Source organism: Phasianus colchicus, chromosome 5 (assembly GCF_987193195.1).
Source record: "Phasianus colchicus chromosome 5, bPhaCol1.hap1.1, whole genome shotgun sequence".
Classification (NCBI taxonomy): domain Eukaryota; kingdom Metazoa; phylum Chordata; class Aves; order Galliformes; family Phasianidae; genus Phasianus; species Phasianus colchicus.
This window is the reverse complement of record NC_143440.1, coordinates 54500841-54518257: the sequence shown is the minus strand read 5'-3', so window position 1 is coordinate 54518257 and position 17417 is coordinate 54500841. Positions and strand designations below refer to the sequence as shown.

At 40.8% G+C, this 17417-nt stretch overlaps 1 protein-coding gene across 1 annotated transcript; it reads right to left on the bottom strand.

The window, feature by feature from the left end:
• Nucleotides 1-454: 454 nt before the first annotated feature.
• On the bottom strand, nt 455-17060 carry SGPP1 (sphingosine-1-phosphate phosphatase 1). The gene is made up of 3 exons (XM_031605586.2): nt 16289-17060; nt 6566-6655; nt 455-3673 (listed from the first exon to the last, which is right to left on the bottom strand). Exons 1-3 carry the CDS (start codon nt 16874-16876, stop codon nt 3122-3124), a joined length of 1230 nt encoding a protein of 409 aa, XP_031461446.1. The 5' UTR covers nt 16877-17060; the 3' UTR covers nt 455-3121.
• Nucleotides 17061-17417: the final 357 nt, after the last annotated feature.

Below are 17417 nucleotides of genomic sequence, written 5' to 3'. Positions count from 1 at the left end.
GGTCAGGTCAGGAAAACAAATTTCTTAAGCATAAAGCAGACTGGGACAGTTTGCTGTCTCTTCTGTCTCACGAAAAAAAAGAATTAAGTTCCAAGTTACACTCTACACTACTGTTAGCTTCAGCTCTGCATTTCACATGGCAACCAAATAATCCCAATTTAGCTTTATCTTTTTGTAAAAAATGTGTATTCATATCTGCTTCAATAATGTAGTTTTCTTTCCTAAAGACTTCATAAATCAGAGTTAAAATGAACAAGAATTGACATGTGAGTAATGTTTTTGCTTCACTCCACGAGATGTATGAAGTATATTGCCCTTTGGAAAAGACACTTCACTACCTTTTAAAAGCTTTGTTAAATGCATTTATAAATAATTTGGTACCAGCTGCTGCTTACATTAGAACCATTTTTTTCCACATCCAACTCGAGTAATAGTTTAGGGAAAAGTGCTCTAGTTTTACCTGCTTTATTATGACTAATTGGAGGAATCTTAATTCATTATTAACCAAAAATAAATGAAAATGAAAATATTTCAGTTGGCTTTTTTTCCTCTCTTCTGCTTTCTAATACTAATTCACACTACATGATGTTTTGTGCTAAACATGGAAACAGAGGAGTAAAAGTTCATTCATGTAAACTTCACAAAAGCAGCTGCAGTCTTAGCAACAGGGTAGTAGTAAAGGTGCTGTACAAAGCAACATTCCAGTACACGTTTCCTACAGACCAAACAACGTGATACATGGAACGTGACACTGAAGTATGTATAAAAATATAAAATATATTTTTTGAGTAACGGTAAAATAAGCTACAGTGCAATTTTCCTTAGCCCAGTGAAAGTCCTACCTGCATTTTCCCCACCACTCATTCTAGATCCTCCACAACAGGTTCCATTAATAGTACAACAGAGCAAGCACAGCTACAGAAGACATTGTAAGAACATTCCTATTTTGTAAACTTCAAGTTCCTAGAAGTCAAATACGTACCTTAAAAAAAATCAGGATTTGTGCACACATTCTATGCTACAGTTTAAATATGTTTTACTATAAAATGCAAAGTTAAGACATTTAATGAAAATATGTCCTAAATTTTAGGAAAAGTCATCCCATTATTGTCAGACTTCAGACTCCTTTAAAGTAATTGGAACTACAAACACTTGTGAGGGCTTTTAAACATAAGGCATTTTGTGTACATTCCTCCCAGCTATTTATTCAGTGATTGCTTTAGTGCTCAAAGCCAAGCCAGAGGAAATCAAAACCCTCAAAATCTTGGGAACAAATCTATCTTTCGTACACATTCAGCATACAACTGCAATAAAGGAAAAAAAAACAAATTAGAAATATGCACTGAATTAAGCTAACCATCTTTCACAAGGTAAGATCTTTACAGCTGTAAAAGAAGTTCAACACACCATCAGTTCTTTTGAATACATTCATAGCTGTGCATTCTGAACACACAGAGAAGTCCAATTTCATGTCACCTATTGCCAGCATGTGGAATCTTGGACTGCTCTGAGGAAAAAGACACAAAGTTCTTCATTTACCTATTAACAGTTCTGAGCTCATACCTTCAGTAAAAAGAACCTCCTGATTGCAAATATTCTTAAGAAAATGTAAGCTTTGTATTCTAGCTAGATGACTCCCTTACCAAATTATGGTTTTCCTGAAAGAAACAACAATCCAAAACAAAGTAAACTCACGTCTGATCAAACAGTAAGACAGCTCTTGCTGTCCAGTTCCTAACATGGAAACAACAAATTGGGTAACACAGTACCAGACAAAACGAAACTCAAAAAAGAAGCAAAGCATCCTGCTCATCACTGCAAAATGAATCATGAAAAGCTCAAAAGTGCAGAACAGTAAAATCCAGATATACACAAACCGTTCATGAAATGACCACACTGTCTTTTGCATGTTCATACCTACCTGCCAGAATGCTTGATGAATTTACATTGATCATTATCTTATAGCTGAGTTGGGTAAAAGTGATTATTACCTTTTAACACAGTGTGTTAATGAATTAAAATATTTACTTTTTTCAAGAACAAGGATATTTTCTAAGCTTATAATTAAAAAGCACAGTACTTGTCAATCAGTTTGGAATACTATGTGAGGTCCCTTTCTTAATAGAATGCAGTATTTTTATTGTTTTTATTTCCATATAATTTTGAACATCTCTCCTTTGTAAAAACCATCTCCAGAAAAATATATCCTCTTCAAGGAGCTTACAATACATGTTAAAAATACCTACAAATAGGTTATTGCCCATTTACAATCTCTTGAGGTCAAGAACAATTCTCATTTTACGTATGCAATTTCAACAGGCTAAACCCTGAATGTTCCAGTTCACTTGAAGCACGTCAGCAACATGGACAGTCACCATTTAAAAATATCTGCCTAATTATAAACCATTTTAAACACAATTAGTCTTTTTACATCACAGTATACGTGGCATTTCTTAATTTAGCAACAGAAAGGCACAGCTATTAAACTGTAAGATACAGTACCTGAATCATACATGCTCTAGTGTTATCTATCACCAGTGCCAATCCAAATAACCTACCCTGCAGGGGACACTAAAAAAAAAAAAGCTTCTATTTGGAGTGGCTTTCTTTTAGAAAAACTCAATCAAATGACAAGTTTGGTCCATTGAAAATGCCTATTAGCCAAAACATTTCACACCCAAATTTGGGAGATAAGTGAGGAAAACCAACTTAGCATTGTATGGCCCAACAATTGAATAAGTTACTATGAAATGGCAAAAAAAAATCATGAATGCAGCTTTCTGATTAGCTGTCAGACATACCTGTTAAAGCATCAACATACACAGATACAGTATGACAGACATTCCAGATACATTCATTGCATCACATACAAACAGACTTTGTGACAGCAGTAAGTCTAGACATAGCATTTATAGACTTCAGCACTTCTCAAGGTACCCACCTTCTGGCCCCACACACACCAGAGATGTGCAATGTCTTCTAAATGCTTTGTCTGCTATGTACTGCTGTGAAAGTGAAGACCCTGCTAAAAGCCAAGCTCGCCGGCCTTCCCTTAGCAAACTAGTGCACCTCTTCCAAAAGCAACTAGCTCTGTTTTCCTACTGTAAGTGATAAATTTACATCAGGAAAGACCAATAAAATGGAAGACGCAAGGAACAATAGACATGAGGGAGAACCCAACCATTCCATACGTGATATAGCGATAGGGCAGCTCAACTTCCATGCGCTGTCTTGCTTTCCGTACATCATCGTGTGGTATGCGAAATATTTTACATGCCAGTGGAATAGTGGCTTTCTTCATTGCTATTTTTGTTAGTAAGAGAATTATTACGCCAATCAACAACCGTAATATGGCTTTTCCAAACACAGTCACGGTGAGAGAGGAAAGAGATAAAGGCAGTGTATCAAGAGGGGGATCTAGTTTCACACCCATCATGTAGTTAACATGAGAACCACAGGCTACTCCAGCACCACAGCCCAGTATCTGAGCTGTGTCTCCTCGTGATGTGCTCCATGTGTCTAGAGTAAAAGAGAAGATGCCCAGGGCTAAATGCAGACTGATGATAATTAGGGGCGCATACTTGTAAGTTAAGTTGAAGTCATCAATCAGGTCCACAACTGGATGGAAGACAATTAGGATGAGAATTGCATACAGAAATCCAGCAATAACATCCTGTTGAGAAGAGAAAAAGATGCTTTCAGTGTAGGAACTATTTTAAAAACATAGTTTAAGTTACATTAGCATGGAGACAAACCCAGCTGCTCCACTGCTAAACTCTACTTTCAAATTCCCATCTTTTCATATTTACATGACATGTCTTTTTTTTTGTTAAGGGTAAAGTAAGGAACTGCATTTGATCAAGTGATATTGTAGAACAGCCTAATTGCTGGCTACAAAGGCTGGCAATGAGTAATGGTAAGGCAGCAGAAGACTAGAGCAGCCAGACATTGGAGCAGCTGGGACACAACTCCAGATTCAGAATAAGCAATAGCAAAAACAGTAAGTGCTTCTTATTGTGCAAATACTGAAGAAGGGGAAGGAATTTGTGGCTTCATACTTGAAGTTCAGTTTTATTATTATTCTTTAAAAGCTTCTTCATGAAAGTGTTCCTCTACTTATTTTTCAGCTTATCATTAAATTTCAGCTATTGTTAATTACTCTGTTGAATAGAATTACCTATGAATTTTGTCACCTTTATTTGTTAATAAGCCTGTTGAAGTCTTTGTAGACATGAAAGCACTAGAGGCCAAATCACCTTTATCACATGCTTATCAGATTTCCCATGCAAGTCAAGAGGTATAATTTCCATCTGCAGTATTTGTGCTGCTGTCTTCAATCAATCATTTTTATTCACTTCCACTAATTAAATGCTTGATAAAAGCTCTAATACAATTTGACTGATACAAAGTCAGACTTGCTCATTTCTGAAGCTTCCTACCATTTGCCACCCTGCCCCCAGCATCATGCAGCACAGTTCATCTACGTAATAGGTAACAAAGTTAACAGGATTCACTCAAACGCTACAGAGCTACAAGAGCTCTGAGTAGCCCAGTCTACATGATGCATTGCTATTTCTTGCATGACTTGGTTCTAGGGCATTATCTGTCTTTAGCTGAAACAGCAGTACATCCCAATTGTTCTCCATACAAACGGTTCTGACTTGGTAAGCCTCCAATTGCTAATGCAAATCACTCATTCAGCTTTCCTCCAGCTGCCTTATTTTCACACGCTCTTTTTGTACTTCCTCCATCCACCAGCTTATTTACTCACTACCAACTTCACTACTTCGTCAGCTTTTCTCCTTTCAGCACTTAAACCTCCTTAGCCATCTTACATTCACATTGCCATTTTGTAGCATTCTTTTGTTTCCCATTTTATATTACCTGTGTCCATATCTAGTTTGGGTGGGTTTTTTCCTAATTTTTTTTTAATAAATTCTGTTTCTCAAGGATGAGAACTTTGTTATTCATTTCTTTTGAAACTTTGATATGTAAAACCCCAGCAAACACTTTGAAACCCAAGCACACGCTAACAGCCACTCTATTATCCACCAAATTACTTCTGCTCTGGAGGGGAAAGGCAGTCTACGCTTTGCTACCTCAATCACCCAATTCTGCACTAAATCTGCTGGAGTATAAATTAGCAGAACCTTGATGTGCATTTTTAACTACTGTATCAGTTCTGTAAGTATTCTGTTAAACCTCCACATCAATTTATCTCAAGCAGGTGTGCAGAAAGATCTGTGCAGGATCGGCCTAAAGGAATACCTTCTGAGAGAGATACAGAGTACCTCAAGGGCAGATACAAAAACCTTTTATACACAAACTTTGCAGAATAACAAATACATACCCAGCATTCCCCTGGTACTTCAGTAAATGCACCAGACAACTGCAGGAGGCATTTCAAAGTTGTACCAACTGTGGTTCAAGCAACATGCCTCCTTTGAGTAGTCTATAATTTAGTTTTGCTTATGCACCTAATACAATCAGTTCAGCCTACATTGCTCTGTCACACCACATCTGCTTTAGCAATCAGTGCATGCAAGTCTAAAAATGATGGAAAAAAAGATCCAAGCATGAATTACTTTGCCAAAAAAACAAAAAACCAACTAACTTCCAGATGTTGTTCTCACTCCACTTTTGTTACTCACAGAACTTTCCTAGGTCTCTGCATTCACTAAAAACGAATTAATGCTTGAACAGTCTTGGGAAAGTTGATGTAATGCAATCTGAATTCTACTGAATGAAGGCTGACAAGCTTTTTTTTCCTGCACTGAAAGTGAGAACTGGAAAATGTGAATGACAATTCAGAGACACAAACTTTTGTACAGAATATAAATGCAGACTGTTTCAACATAGCTCAGCAATTAACCTTTATGTCATGCAACAGGAGCAAATGCAATCTTAAATATTGTAATCATAAACCACTAGTACCCTAAAAACACTGAATGAGGGATACACATTACTGTAAATCTTGATAATGTATTGCTTTACATTTTGCTTACTTTCATTCTGCTTCTAACACCCTCTGAGATCCTCTTCTAAGGGACTTTGTGCAGAAACTAGAGCAGAACTGCTACCCAAATACAGCAGCCAGGTATTAACATTGCTATTTGTACTGATCTCAAATTTAATAAACATCAAGTTACAGAAATAACAATATTGAAATAATAACAATAACCTGATAGAAAACTGCTCAAGTCTACTGTCCTTTACTGGAGCATCCAGTTATTATAGGACAGCCTAGTAATACAGTTACCATGTGTCTGGGTGCCTTGTTCTTTTCGATACACACTTCCTGCATGCTAAGGACAGCCTAGAAAAACTAAGCACACATGGCAGATCATATGGCAGTATGTTTTCTCCACTGAGGAAATGCAAGTGTTCTGTTCCTATAGGTATCCTACATGTCCTGTATATCCTATCCTGTATCCTGTAGAAGATACTCCAAAATAAGTTGTGTTAGATACAATGACTGCACTGTAAATGCTTCTGCAATGAAATTTATGGAGTCAGAAATTAACAGAAGTTGTTAAAATAAAAATTCAGTATGATTATTTCTTACCAAAATGGAATGCATTCCCATATAAATTCTACTGCAGCAAACCAAAGAACACCAGCAGAACGCAAGGATCAGTCCAAACATAAGGGGATACTGGTAGGAAAAGAATTGAAAGATTGTATTAGTGTTTGGGGAAACAAAAGAAATCACTAAGAAATCTACGATCAACTACATAAATTTAACTTGCAACAATCAATCCACACATCACACGCTCATTCTTCTTCTTGTCTGAGTCTACCCAAGCCCACCTGGCTACCTCCACTAAATCTGCTTTTAATTAAGTCAAAACATTATAAAAAAATCAAACTTTTACAATTTTTTCCTTGTCCTGTTCTTCTCCACTCAGGCCACATGAATTTCAGAGCGTTAGGACTTTTAGGTTTGGGCTGTTTCATTGTGGTTTTGTTTGTTTTTCCCAGACCAAGCAAGAACAAATTACTACATCTTTATAACAGTTAGTCTTACCGAGCTGTGGTGTTCTAAATGGGGAACATAGCCAGAGTCAATCCTTGTGTTATAAGCTGTGAACAGTTTCACCCTGGGTAACACGGCTGTGTGATATGCTGGCATTGCCAGCAGCCATCCGGGGAGAATCTAGCAGCTTTACCTTCCTCATGATAAAGCAGAACTCTGTCATTTACTGCTGAATTCAATACCCTGCAGGCTGTTTTAGAGGTTCCGCAATCCATGATGTGATCTCCAAGCAACAGTACTGAACTCCTAGCATAGTAATCTTTGATCTGTAGGAAATCATATAAATTTCTCTTACAAGACTTAATCAAAACCCATCAAATTATCACCAAGACCTTCCGGCAAAAGAAAGATGTTTCCATTGTTATAAAGACTCCTCATTAGGAAAGAACAATTTACTTGGTACTAACAAGCATGTAGCAGAGTGTGGAACCAGCATATTAACTTTTATAGGTTTGGGATGATTGATAGAGCACCACCTCCACATCTGACACCGCAGTAAGAAATGCTTTCCTGCAATGCACCACTGCATTGCAAGACATTGTGTAAAGTAAGATACAACTTCCCTTTTCAGCTTTCAAAATACTCAGTAGTTTCATACAAGAAGTAGTCACAAGACAAAGCATTTCCTAAATTGCTTCACTTCCTATATGAAAGCAATGATATCAACTTTTTCATTATTTTCAATATAAGTAGTTCGAAGGGCAGAACACCCACCCCACTAGAAAAAAGTCTTTACTTCACCTGAATTGTACATTTTTTGTAAAGGCTGTTTAACACAATTACAGACTTTTAAATCAGTATTTCATTGAAAGCCTTGAGGAAGTATTATTGGCTTTCTGTATTATCACATCACTCCTTGAATTCTCAGCTTCAGGTTGATCTTAACGTGACAAACCTCAGAGAAAAAATTCCTAAACTAACAGAAAATCAGGAATTCTACATTTCACACAAAGACAGAAATGATTTTTAAGGTGAAACCTATGTGCCCAGCTCACAGCTGTAATGCATCTAGTTTAAACTGACTGATGAAACAAGCAGCCCTTTTTCTACTGCAACTGCCTACAAACTGTACCCAAACAAACATCCCTAATAACTTATCGCTAATGGAAATGAGGGAAGAAGCTCAGAAGATGGAGGCATGACAGGAAGACTAATGAAGTGGCAGGACCAGCAGGGTACAGCAGCTAATGACACTGCTTTGATAAGTTTGGACAGTGCAGGAGATGTTAAAGCATCTAACAGCAAGAGCCACAGAAGGAACATAAAGAGGTGTATGTGAGGAGCCGTGCTTTAAGAGCTCTCAGCAAGTCATTATTACAGCAGGGGGGACAGGAGAAAGTCTGGAAATGAAGTGATTGCTCTCAAGAATTCTCACAGAATCACCAAGGTTGGAAAAGACCTACAAGATCATCCAGTCCAACCACCCACCTATCACCAGTAGCTCTCACTAAACCATGTCCCTCAACACAAAATCCAAATGTTTCTTGAACACCTCCAGGGTCGGTGACCCCACCACCTCCCTGGGCAGCCCATTCCAGTGCCTGACCACTCTTTCAGAGAAATAGTATTTCTCAAGAGAGGTGTTAGGGAAAGAAGCAAGCTGTGTCACTAGCTCCCACTTTGAAGAAAGTCTTGGAAAGAATACCTGGCTCTCACATTACTGTGTATGTATATTTTAATTTTTTATGCTGTTGAGAACAGAGCTCCATTAAAACACCTAAAAACACTGGACAGCTTGGTTCATCTGCACCAAAGCATCTGTATTCAAGAGCTCAATGACTTCCCTATCGTGTTCCCAATAAAAAGCCAATTATATATTTTACAGTGGTTCACATATTCTTAAGCACAGCAGAACTTTTAACAGAACCCCGAGCAAATTACTCTTACTGAAATAGTTTCAGTATAACCTGCCAACAAACGTGTCCACAGTATGAAGCACATTCTGACTGTTGTTCCTTTCAATGCATGATGCTGATATTTTAGAAGTCCTAAACCCAGCCAGTTTCTTTCACCCAGATGAGCTTACTCACCACAGTGAGTATCACACAGAACAGCCTCCAGCCCACCAGAAAGCAGCAGACTACCAAAACAATAATTATTCTAATTTCCATTGGAATAATATTCCACAATGAAGTAGTTAAGTAGATTCCCACGATTAGCTCCCACACTAGCCATTCCCTTCCCTGCTCCCAGCAGGCACTGGGCAACTGCTGGGTTATGAAAACTGATAAGTTACTTCACTGATACAAAAGGAAGCTTCTGATAGATGTATTTATGTATAAGATGAAAGAATAAAATTTGACCTAAGAAAGGTTTTAGCCTTCATCTGTCCTGCCTTATTCCAACATTATTTCTGTACCTCCCTGCATGGTACACACAGCTGATACGATTTTCCCAAACCCCAAAACCCACCTGTGGAGCATCATGAAGCTGGAAGTATTGCTGGGGCTCCAGAGTTTGCTGGATTTCTGCTAGGGAGGTCAGCAGAACAACCTCCCCTGTTAGAACAAAAATAAAGCATGATATCCTGCTTCTCCAGGGCCTGTTTTCACTCCTACCTTTTAAAAGCAACCAGTAAGATCAAGAATTCTTAAGCTGGTCCTACCAGTTTAGTGTTCTAAGATCTGCCTCGAGGTGATAAGGCAATGGCATATTTTGTTCTCACACAAGGTGTAAGTGTACCAGGTGACTAAAGGAGAATATTAACACTCTCACACTTTGTAGCTCAGTAAGAACACTGCTCAGCACCACACCAAGCTGTAACACCACCTGGGGACATGACTGTGATCCTTGAAAAATAGAAAGAATGAAGTATTAGCAAGCACTTTCCAGATGATGTTTCATCTGGAAAACGATCTCCCATTTCAATATGTGTATGTGCACACAGTGAGGTAACACCATTTACAACCTCCCACTGCCTAGGCATATGAAATCCCCCAAATTTCATTTATCACTTACTGGCATAATGCCTTGAGGGTATTACCATGTGTTATCAGGCCTGCTTTACAACAAACCGTGTTTCTCACAGCTCCTCTCTCAATTACAAATGAATCCTCAAAGAAAGAAACAGCTTCTAAGATGCTTTTGCCTTAAAAAAGGCACATGTTATGGAATATTCATGTGAAAATGTTAATAGAAACAAATCAAGTGTTCACAGAATACATGCCTACGTATGCCCTCTAAAACTGATTAGATATCTCAATTGCTTCTATGTCACATCAACAGTTTTGAATATGTTGAATACTGATAGAACTGTGTAAGGCAGTTGTTTTTGTAAAGTAAAAAAAACCTTGTAACTTGAAATTCTTAGCCTTATATTAAAAAGCTCACGTAGTACTAAAGCTGGACTTTAAAATCACACATTGACTCCGAACCAATATTTCTCCTTGAGGAAAGCACCCACATTTCACATTAGATCAAATCACTGACCTCCACCTCACGCAGATCTTTCTCCAAAGTCCAGAACAAGACTTTGGTAATATGCATAAACATGTAGCACATCAAGTACTCCAAGAAGAAGTAGAAGCAGTTGGAACTGACAGCAACACAGAGAGCGTGGATAAAAAGAAATGCAACATATAGTCAAGCTACAGCCATTGGCATTTTGGTTTTTAAATGTTTGCATTGATGTGATGTTACTTTGAAGGCAAAGCATCCTGGTCTTTTTATTTGTAAGTGAGGGACAGGTCAGGAAATGTGTTCTTTAAAAAACAAGATTGGACAAAGTAACAATGAATTGATGTACTGAATTTACACATTAAGTTAAAGGTCTGGCAATAAAGCTGACTACCAGAATGCTGACCTTCCCACAGGCCTCCGTTTTGTTCCCACATCCAGAATCTTGTTCCAATCAAGTACACAGAACCAAATCAGTACTGTTTGGAAAACAGCAGTGAATCTACTCCCAGATAAGTTCTTTAGCACTGTATGCCTTATGTTTTCAATGGAAAACTCCCATTTTCTTTAACCACATTCTCCAAAGAGAACTTGTGCTGTGTGATCCACTTCGAAGCTCACATGTCCTCCCACCCCTTAGCTGACTTCATGCCAAGAGTCTTAATAACATAACCATTGTTTTAAAATGCTCATAAGGAAACAATCTGTCTGAAAAGCTTTGACCTCGGTCAGAAAAGTCTTTCTTTTAGAACGGAACATTTGTTAAACATACTCTAGATGCTCATTTCTTCACAGTTTAAAAGCACATTCTGTACTGAGTAAGTTTCCAGTACCCACAAAGGGTTCCAAATTAATTTTCAAGTATATTCAAGGTTCTACAGTATGATTTTAAAAGATCAATGAATAAGAAGTCCAAATCTCAGGTTGAGTTTGAAAGAACTAATTTGGGCCACTTAGAAGAAAGAACAGAAGCAGCAATTGCAGCACCATGCTTTTACCAGGAGGTCTGGGCTACATACTGGTGCCAGTCATCTGAAAAGCTATAAACAATTTTGACAAAAACAAGCGAGATGCTCTTTGGCCACACGAGTACAAAACACAGCATTCTTTCTTCCACTGACAAATCTTAACAGCAAAAGGCATAAAAATCTGAATGCTATATGACATTCAAATCTCCTCTTTAAATTCCAAGATAAAGATTTCAGTGTCAACCTGGTAGAGAGCTACAGGCTTAATTCTTCACTAAGTATCTGAAATCAGGAGTTAAATAGGATTGTGAGCCTGTTCTTTCTCCTTGCAAACCTTGCAAGCATCAGAAATAACCTCCCTCACCACATCCCACAAGAATCACCTGGAACTTCCTCTGTTTATACCCTCAAAACCTGAAAAATAGTTTTTCTGCAAACTGATGTTCAACACTACTAGAAATTTGCTTACGCAGAACTGAAACATATTTAATGCCAATCAACACAATTCCATAGGACATGCTGCTTCATAGCCTTAGCACAGACACCCCAATGGATCTGTAGCAGGCTGCTGCGCTCAGCTTCACACAAACTTATAAGAGCACATGCAAACAGGCCTCACCAGTCTTGCCTCGCTTTGTCCACAAATAAGCTACAGACATTCACATGGGCTACAAAATACGCCAACTCAAATGCACAGCACAGGGCAAATTCCTCCAAATTCATAATTCTGCCTCCAGATCTCTTTACCATGCAAGTATTTGGGGCCTTCAGATCACCTCTTCAGCCAGGCTTCTCACATCAGAAGAGTTTTGGGTTGATTGCTTAAGAAAAATCCAACAACTCAGACAAGCACACGTTGCAATTCCCACAATAGCAGTGTTATGATGAGACTATTCATCCAGCACCAACAGTTAATCATTCCACATTCCCAGGGGTATCTAACAAGTCAGTCTCTTGAAACAGAAGAGGCAGACAATTCTAATGCTAAAACATAGTAGTGGTTCAACTGAATGATGCAGAACTCTCTGAAATCCCAAAACAGAGCTTGTCCAACCCATCTCATTTTATCAGATTCATCAGCATTGCATGATAGAAGTGATGGTGCAAATGAAAGACTTCTGGAAGGGTGCTTGAGTTGGTACCACATTACACACAATTTCTACTATGGAGAATCAGCATGGCATTAAGTAAATGAAAACTACAAAATGCTTTGAGATGTGTCAGTTAAAGCAGCAGTTACAAAATGGTTGGACTCTACTGGAAGTGCAGTTGTAGGGCTTAATAGGCCACCATTCTCAGTGGAATCATTGTTGGAGGGATTTGTATGTACAGCACAGGCAGATGAGTACACAGGGAAGATAATTCTGTCATGCTCAATGATCTAAACTGCTTTGCAAGATAAGCCCTTCCCAACAATGCTAGTTAACACAATTAGATGTGAGCTACTCATCGATCAAGGCTCCAGGCTCCCACTGAACATCAGTTTAACCAAGCAGCTCAGGAAGGCAAAGTCCATAAGCCAGAAACTGTGGCCAAAGCCAGGGCGTACTAACTAACTAACCAGGCCTAACTCAAGCACAATATCTAATTGAAATCAGCAGTTCAAAGCCATCAATTAAAATTTAATTAAGACTTTTTCCCACAGTCTCAGATGAAGGCTTTTGGAGATCTGGTAGATAACAACTAGCAGTTCACACCATCTCTTCCACCCCATTCACAACACTGTTTTGAGCCAACCCGCATCTCAAAGAAAGCAGGCTTCCACCAGTGTGACAGAGGACCAGCATTCCCTACGTTGTATCAGGTTCTACAGCCTCGCTGTCTGTCCTTAAGCATCTGTCCTCTTCTTTCAGGCTATCAGAACATTCAAGATGGGAAGAAAGATACCATTCATAATACTCCTTAGCTGTTGATTTGGTCTTCGTAATTCAAGCTTGCCTAAATGTCTTTGGAAGGTGTAGTGTAGCCAACTGAGATTTAAAAATATATATATTATTTAATAAAATGATGCAAGTAGAATCAAAAGTTTCAGGCAGGCTCGCATAACAAAAGGAGAAAGTGAGAAACCACATTCTGCACTTGAGAGAACAGTTAGCTATCATTCAACTTAACATCTGACTTTCACCTAGAAAACACTTGCACTGAACATTCCCTGTGAAAGTGCACAATTACATTTAAAATGCCCATCTCTCCAAATATTTTACTTCAGTAACTGCATGTATAAGCAAATATTGTTTTACTACATGTATCCTAAACTCCTTCTGAATACTACATGAAATGCAAGTAGTTGTAATAGGATTAATGATAGACATTGAATAATAGGGAATCCCAAATTGAACAAGTTAGAAGAAAATCAATGGGAAATGAAATGTTGTGTTTTCAAATGGGTGATTTGGGCTGTACCTAGGAAAAATAAAGAGCAGATTTTCCTTATACTCTATATTATTTAAGGGAAAGACTTACAGATTGTTTGATAGAAAAGTATAACACAATACTAGGAAGTCATAAGCCAAGGAAAGCAAACTCCAAGTTATATAGGAAAGTGATTCCCCTTTCACTTGAGTAAGCTCTCCTGGTGCAAGAGCAGATCTCTTTGGTGTAGGAAAGCCCCTGAAGCGTCCAACTCAGTTACTTTTACTCCAAGAAAGCCTGCCAAGAGTTAGAGCTCCATCCCACTACAATTGTTCTGAACAAACACTGCTAAGATTTGGAGTCATATTTACCATGATAAGGGTCTGTGTAATGCTTGCTTATATTGAGTACAGAGAAAGGTTGTAACTCAACATCTGCAGCAAGTTTAAAATCTAACCACCTGTACCTGCTGATACGCATCTGTAACTTAATAGTTTGCCATTAATAGCTTGCCAAGTAAGTTAGATGTCAGTTCCAATTGCTTTTGTTGGTGGTGGTTTTGGTTAGAGGCATCTTTTTGTTAATAGTTTTTGCTTTTTCTTTTTTGGTTATTTAAATTCCTTCTATTTACAAAATAGTACAACAAAAAAAGTTTTCATATAAATTCTACCCCTTTTTCAAAGTCAGTAAAACATGGAAAACAGCAGGAGCATTAGATGAAAGCTTAATTCCCATTAGAGATGTTGAATATCTTTCAGTACATCCTATAGGTTAACTTTTAATATCTAGAAATAATTTTTAAAGTCAGAAAGATTTTAAATGGTAGCATCTGGTTTCAGAAAGGTCTGTTTCTCAAACTCATTTCATAGGAGGAATGAAATCATCTGAAGACTTGCTTTACTCCCTCATTTCTTGTGTGGTTCTAAGTGAAAAAGAACAAGGCTGTCTGCATATAACTTCTTAATACACATTCATTAAAACTGTAGTCAATTAGCACAGTATTTCATTGACTGCAGTTGCAGAGCTAGCAAAGAGGAGATTCAATCCAGTTCACTGCCAAAAGAGCTATTTTACACATTGTCAGTTTGCTGGTTTTATAAAAGTAATCAAGGCAGGCCCTGCTTAGTACATATGTCATCAAAATCTGTGCAAAAATGATTGACTGATACTACTAAATGAGCTTTCCTACACACACAGGAAAAAATCCCATTCATCTTTTAATAGACATTCCTCTCACACATTTAAGTGAAACAATAATGTTCAGATATATAGACAGCCCTAAAAACCAATTTCATGATGAAGCACCTCCGAGACAGAAATCCAAACATTTATTTCATGCATACACACAAAGTGTGAAACACAAAAGCCTGCCAGACTGTAGCAGAGTAGGCCATCACATTTTCCTAGCAAAGAATATAAAACCCCAACAAAGCTTTCTTTCAGGCATGCAGCACCACCTCACAGAAGTAGATACATAAGCTCTGGTTAAAGAGAAGACAAACACGATACAGCCTCCAACCTTCAACTCCTTCTTTCCTCTTGGGCACCCATTTAATACACTGAGATAAAGCCACAGAGCAGAGATTGCAAACATAACTGGTAGATAACAGTTCAGCTTCTGCACAAAGCTTAAGAGAAGCATTCTCTTTACCAAGGCGGCACACATGGCTTAAAACAATCAAGTTTCATAACAGAGTTTGTAAATATTAACTGCTTAAAAGTAGAACTATTACTTCAACTTTATACACAGAGCCCTCAAAACCTTACACTGAGTGTTTATCGCCTGGAAAAGCGTTCTGCCTCACTTACTGCAGGACCTGGTGCGGTGATTTAGAGGACTGAATACACGTTGGGCTTCCCTTGGAAACCCTGCTGTTGGCCATACAGCTAACAGTGTGTGCCACAATGCAGCCCATGGCTCAGCATGCGTGCACAGATGGCCAGCAGCATTCCTTCAGCTTCGTGCACTGCCTCAAGTGCAATAGACCCCCCCCGAGCATTTAGACTCATAGAATGGCCTGGGTTGAAAAGGACGAGGATGATCATCTAGTTTCAACCCCCCTGCGATATGCAGGGTCGCCAAAGGTTCAGAGGTTAATTCCTGCTAATTATTGGCACGTTAACAGCTGTAAAGCCATCCGAAATTAAGCGTAAGCCTCAAAGAAATAAATGAGCATCACCAGTTTACAGGCTGTTCAAGTAAAAATAACGAGTTAAAGAAAAGGCAAACTGATTCAAGCTATAAGGTGACTCAAGGCAAAGCAGGCTCAGCGAAAAGCCCTTCAGTTCCTGGCTCCCCACCAAATTCTCAGTCAGTAGAACCAGAAGCCTATACAAACATCGGATGCCTATCGCAGCAGCGTGCAAACCACTCAAACCCTGCAAGAGAAACACTGAAAAACCTCACGGGAACAACGCGCCCGTTTTTAACGCAGACTTACGACGCACGCAGAGCTCACCACTCCCTACAGAAAAAGGCAAAAAGAAAGCAAGTACGGCACGCCGCAGCCTCACAGGACGGGGAGCTGAGCGTTACCTGCCAGCGGCCGTAGCTGAGCAGCAGCAGAGCCAGCGGGATGGCGGTGCCCGACATGGCGTGGGTGGAGGGCATGCTGTACTCGGAGTTGTAGAAGACCTCCAGCTTCACCACGGGCGGGGAGGCGGGCCGCGGCCAGCGGATGACATCCTTGGTGCACTGCCCCACGTACATCACCCACACCCAGATGATGATCAGCCTGCGGCCCAGCCAGGCGTCCAAGTTCCAGATGCAGAAGGGGAAGAAGAGGATGTAGAAGAGCTCGTTGCCCAGCTCGGTGCCCAAGCTGAAGAGGTAGTAGAGGAAGCGGCTGCGGGCGTTGAACTCCTGGCAGCCGTCCTCCTCCGTCAGGGAGTTGCGGCGCGGCCTCCGCCAGCGCTGCGGGGCGGCAGCGGCCCCTCCGGGCACGGCCCCGTTCCCCGCGGGATGCCGCCGCCCTCCCGGCGGAGACCCGCCGTTCGCCACCGGCCCCCGGCTCCCGGCCCAGCCCGCGGGCCCCTCCACCCCGCACAGCCGCTGGAAGGCGGCCACCCCGCGCGGGTCCTGCAGGTTGGCGGCCAGCCGGGCCAGGCGGCGGCACACGGCCATGGCGGGACGGACGAGGCCGCCGCTGCGGCGGGCTGAGGACGGCCCCGGAGGCGAGGAGCTTAACGCCCTGAGGGACGGCGGCTCGGGAAGGGACCCCCGAATCGACCTCCGCCGGAGGACGAGACGGAGCGGCACCGCGCGTCCGCCGCTGCCGCCACCCCCGCTCAGCGGCGCCTGCGCGCCGCTCCCGCCCACACGGGTGTAGACCCCCCTGAGGGGAGTCCTCGCGGCGCGGATTGGCCGCGATCCTCTCTAGGTCCCGCCCACAGGGGAACGGGGAACCAATCAGGGCGGGGAGCTGCCTGGGCGGCGTGCCTCAGCCTCGGCCTCGAGCGTGAGGCGTGGAGGCGGCCGCGGGCGGGGTGGCGGCGGTCCCTGGCGGCCCTGAGGAGCGCGGGGTTGGCGGTGCGTCCGCCTCGGCAGCCGTCCTGTCGAGCTGGCTGTCCTTCCCTCTGCCTGAGGGCTTCCTGATGCTCCTGGCTGTCCCAGCAGTTGTGCCCTAGTACTCAATTATGCCCTAGTACGCTTGTACCTCGCCTTA

Excerpts from the sequence above, each read along its gene's own strand:
- SGPP1 (XM_031605586.2), bottom strand. The coding sequence starts at position 16,876 with ATGGCCGTGTGCCGCCGCCTGGCCCGGCTGGCCGCCAACCTGCAGGAC. Across the intron at positions 6,656-16,288 it reads TCAGCTACGGCCGCTGGCAG|TATCCCCTTATGTTTGGACT; the intron begins GTAACGCTCAGC and ends TTTTCCTACCAG. Across the intron at positions 3,674-6,565 it reads TGGGAATGCATTCCATTTTG|GATGTTATTGCTGGATTTCT; the intron begins GTAAGAAATAAT and ends TCTTCTCAACAG.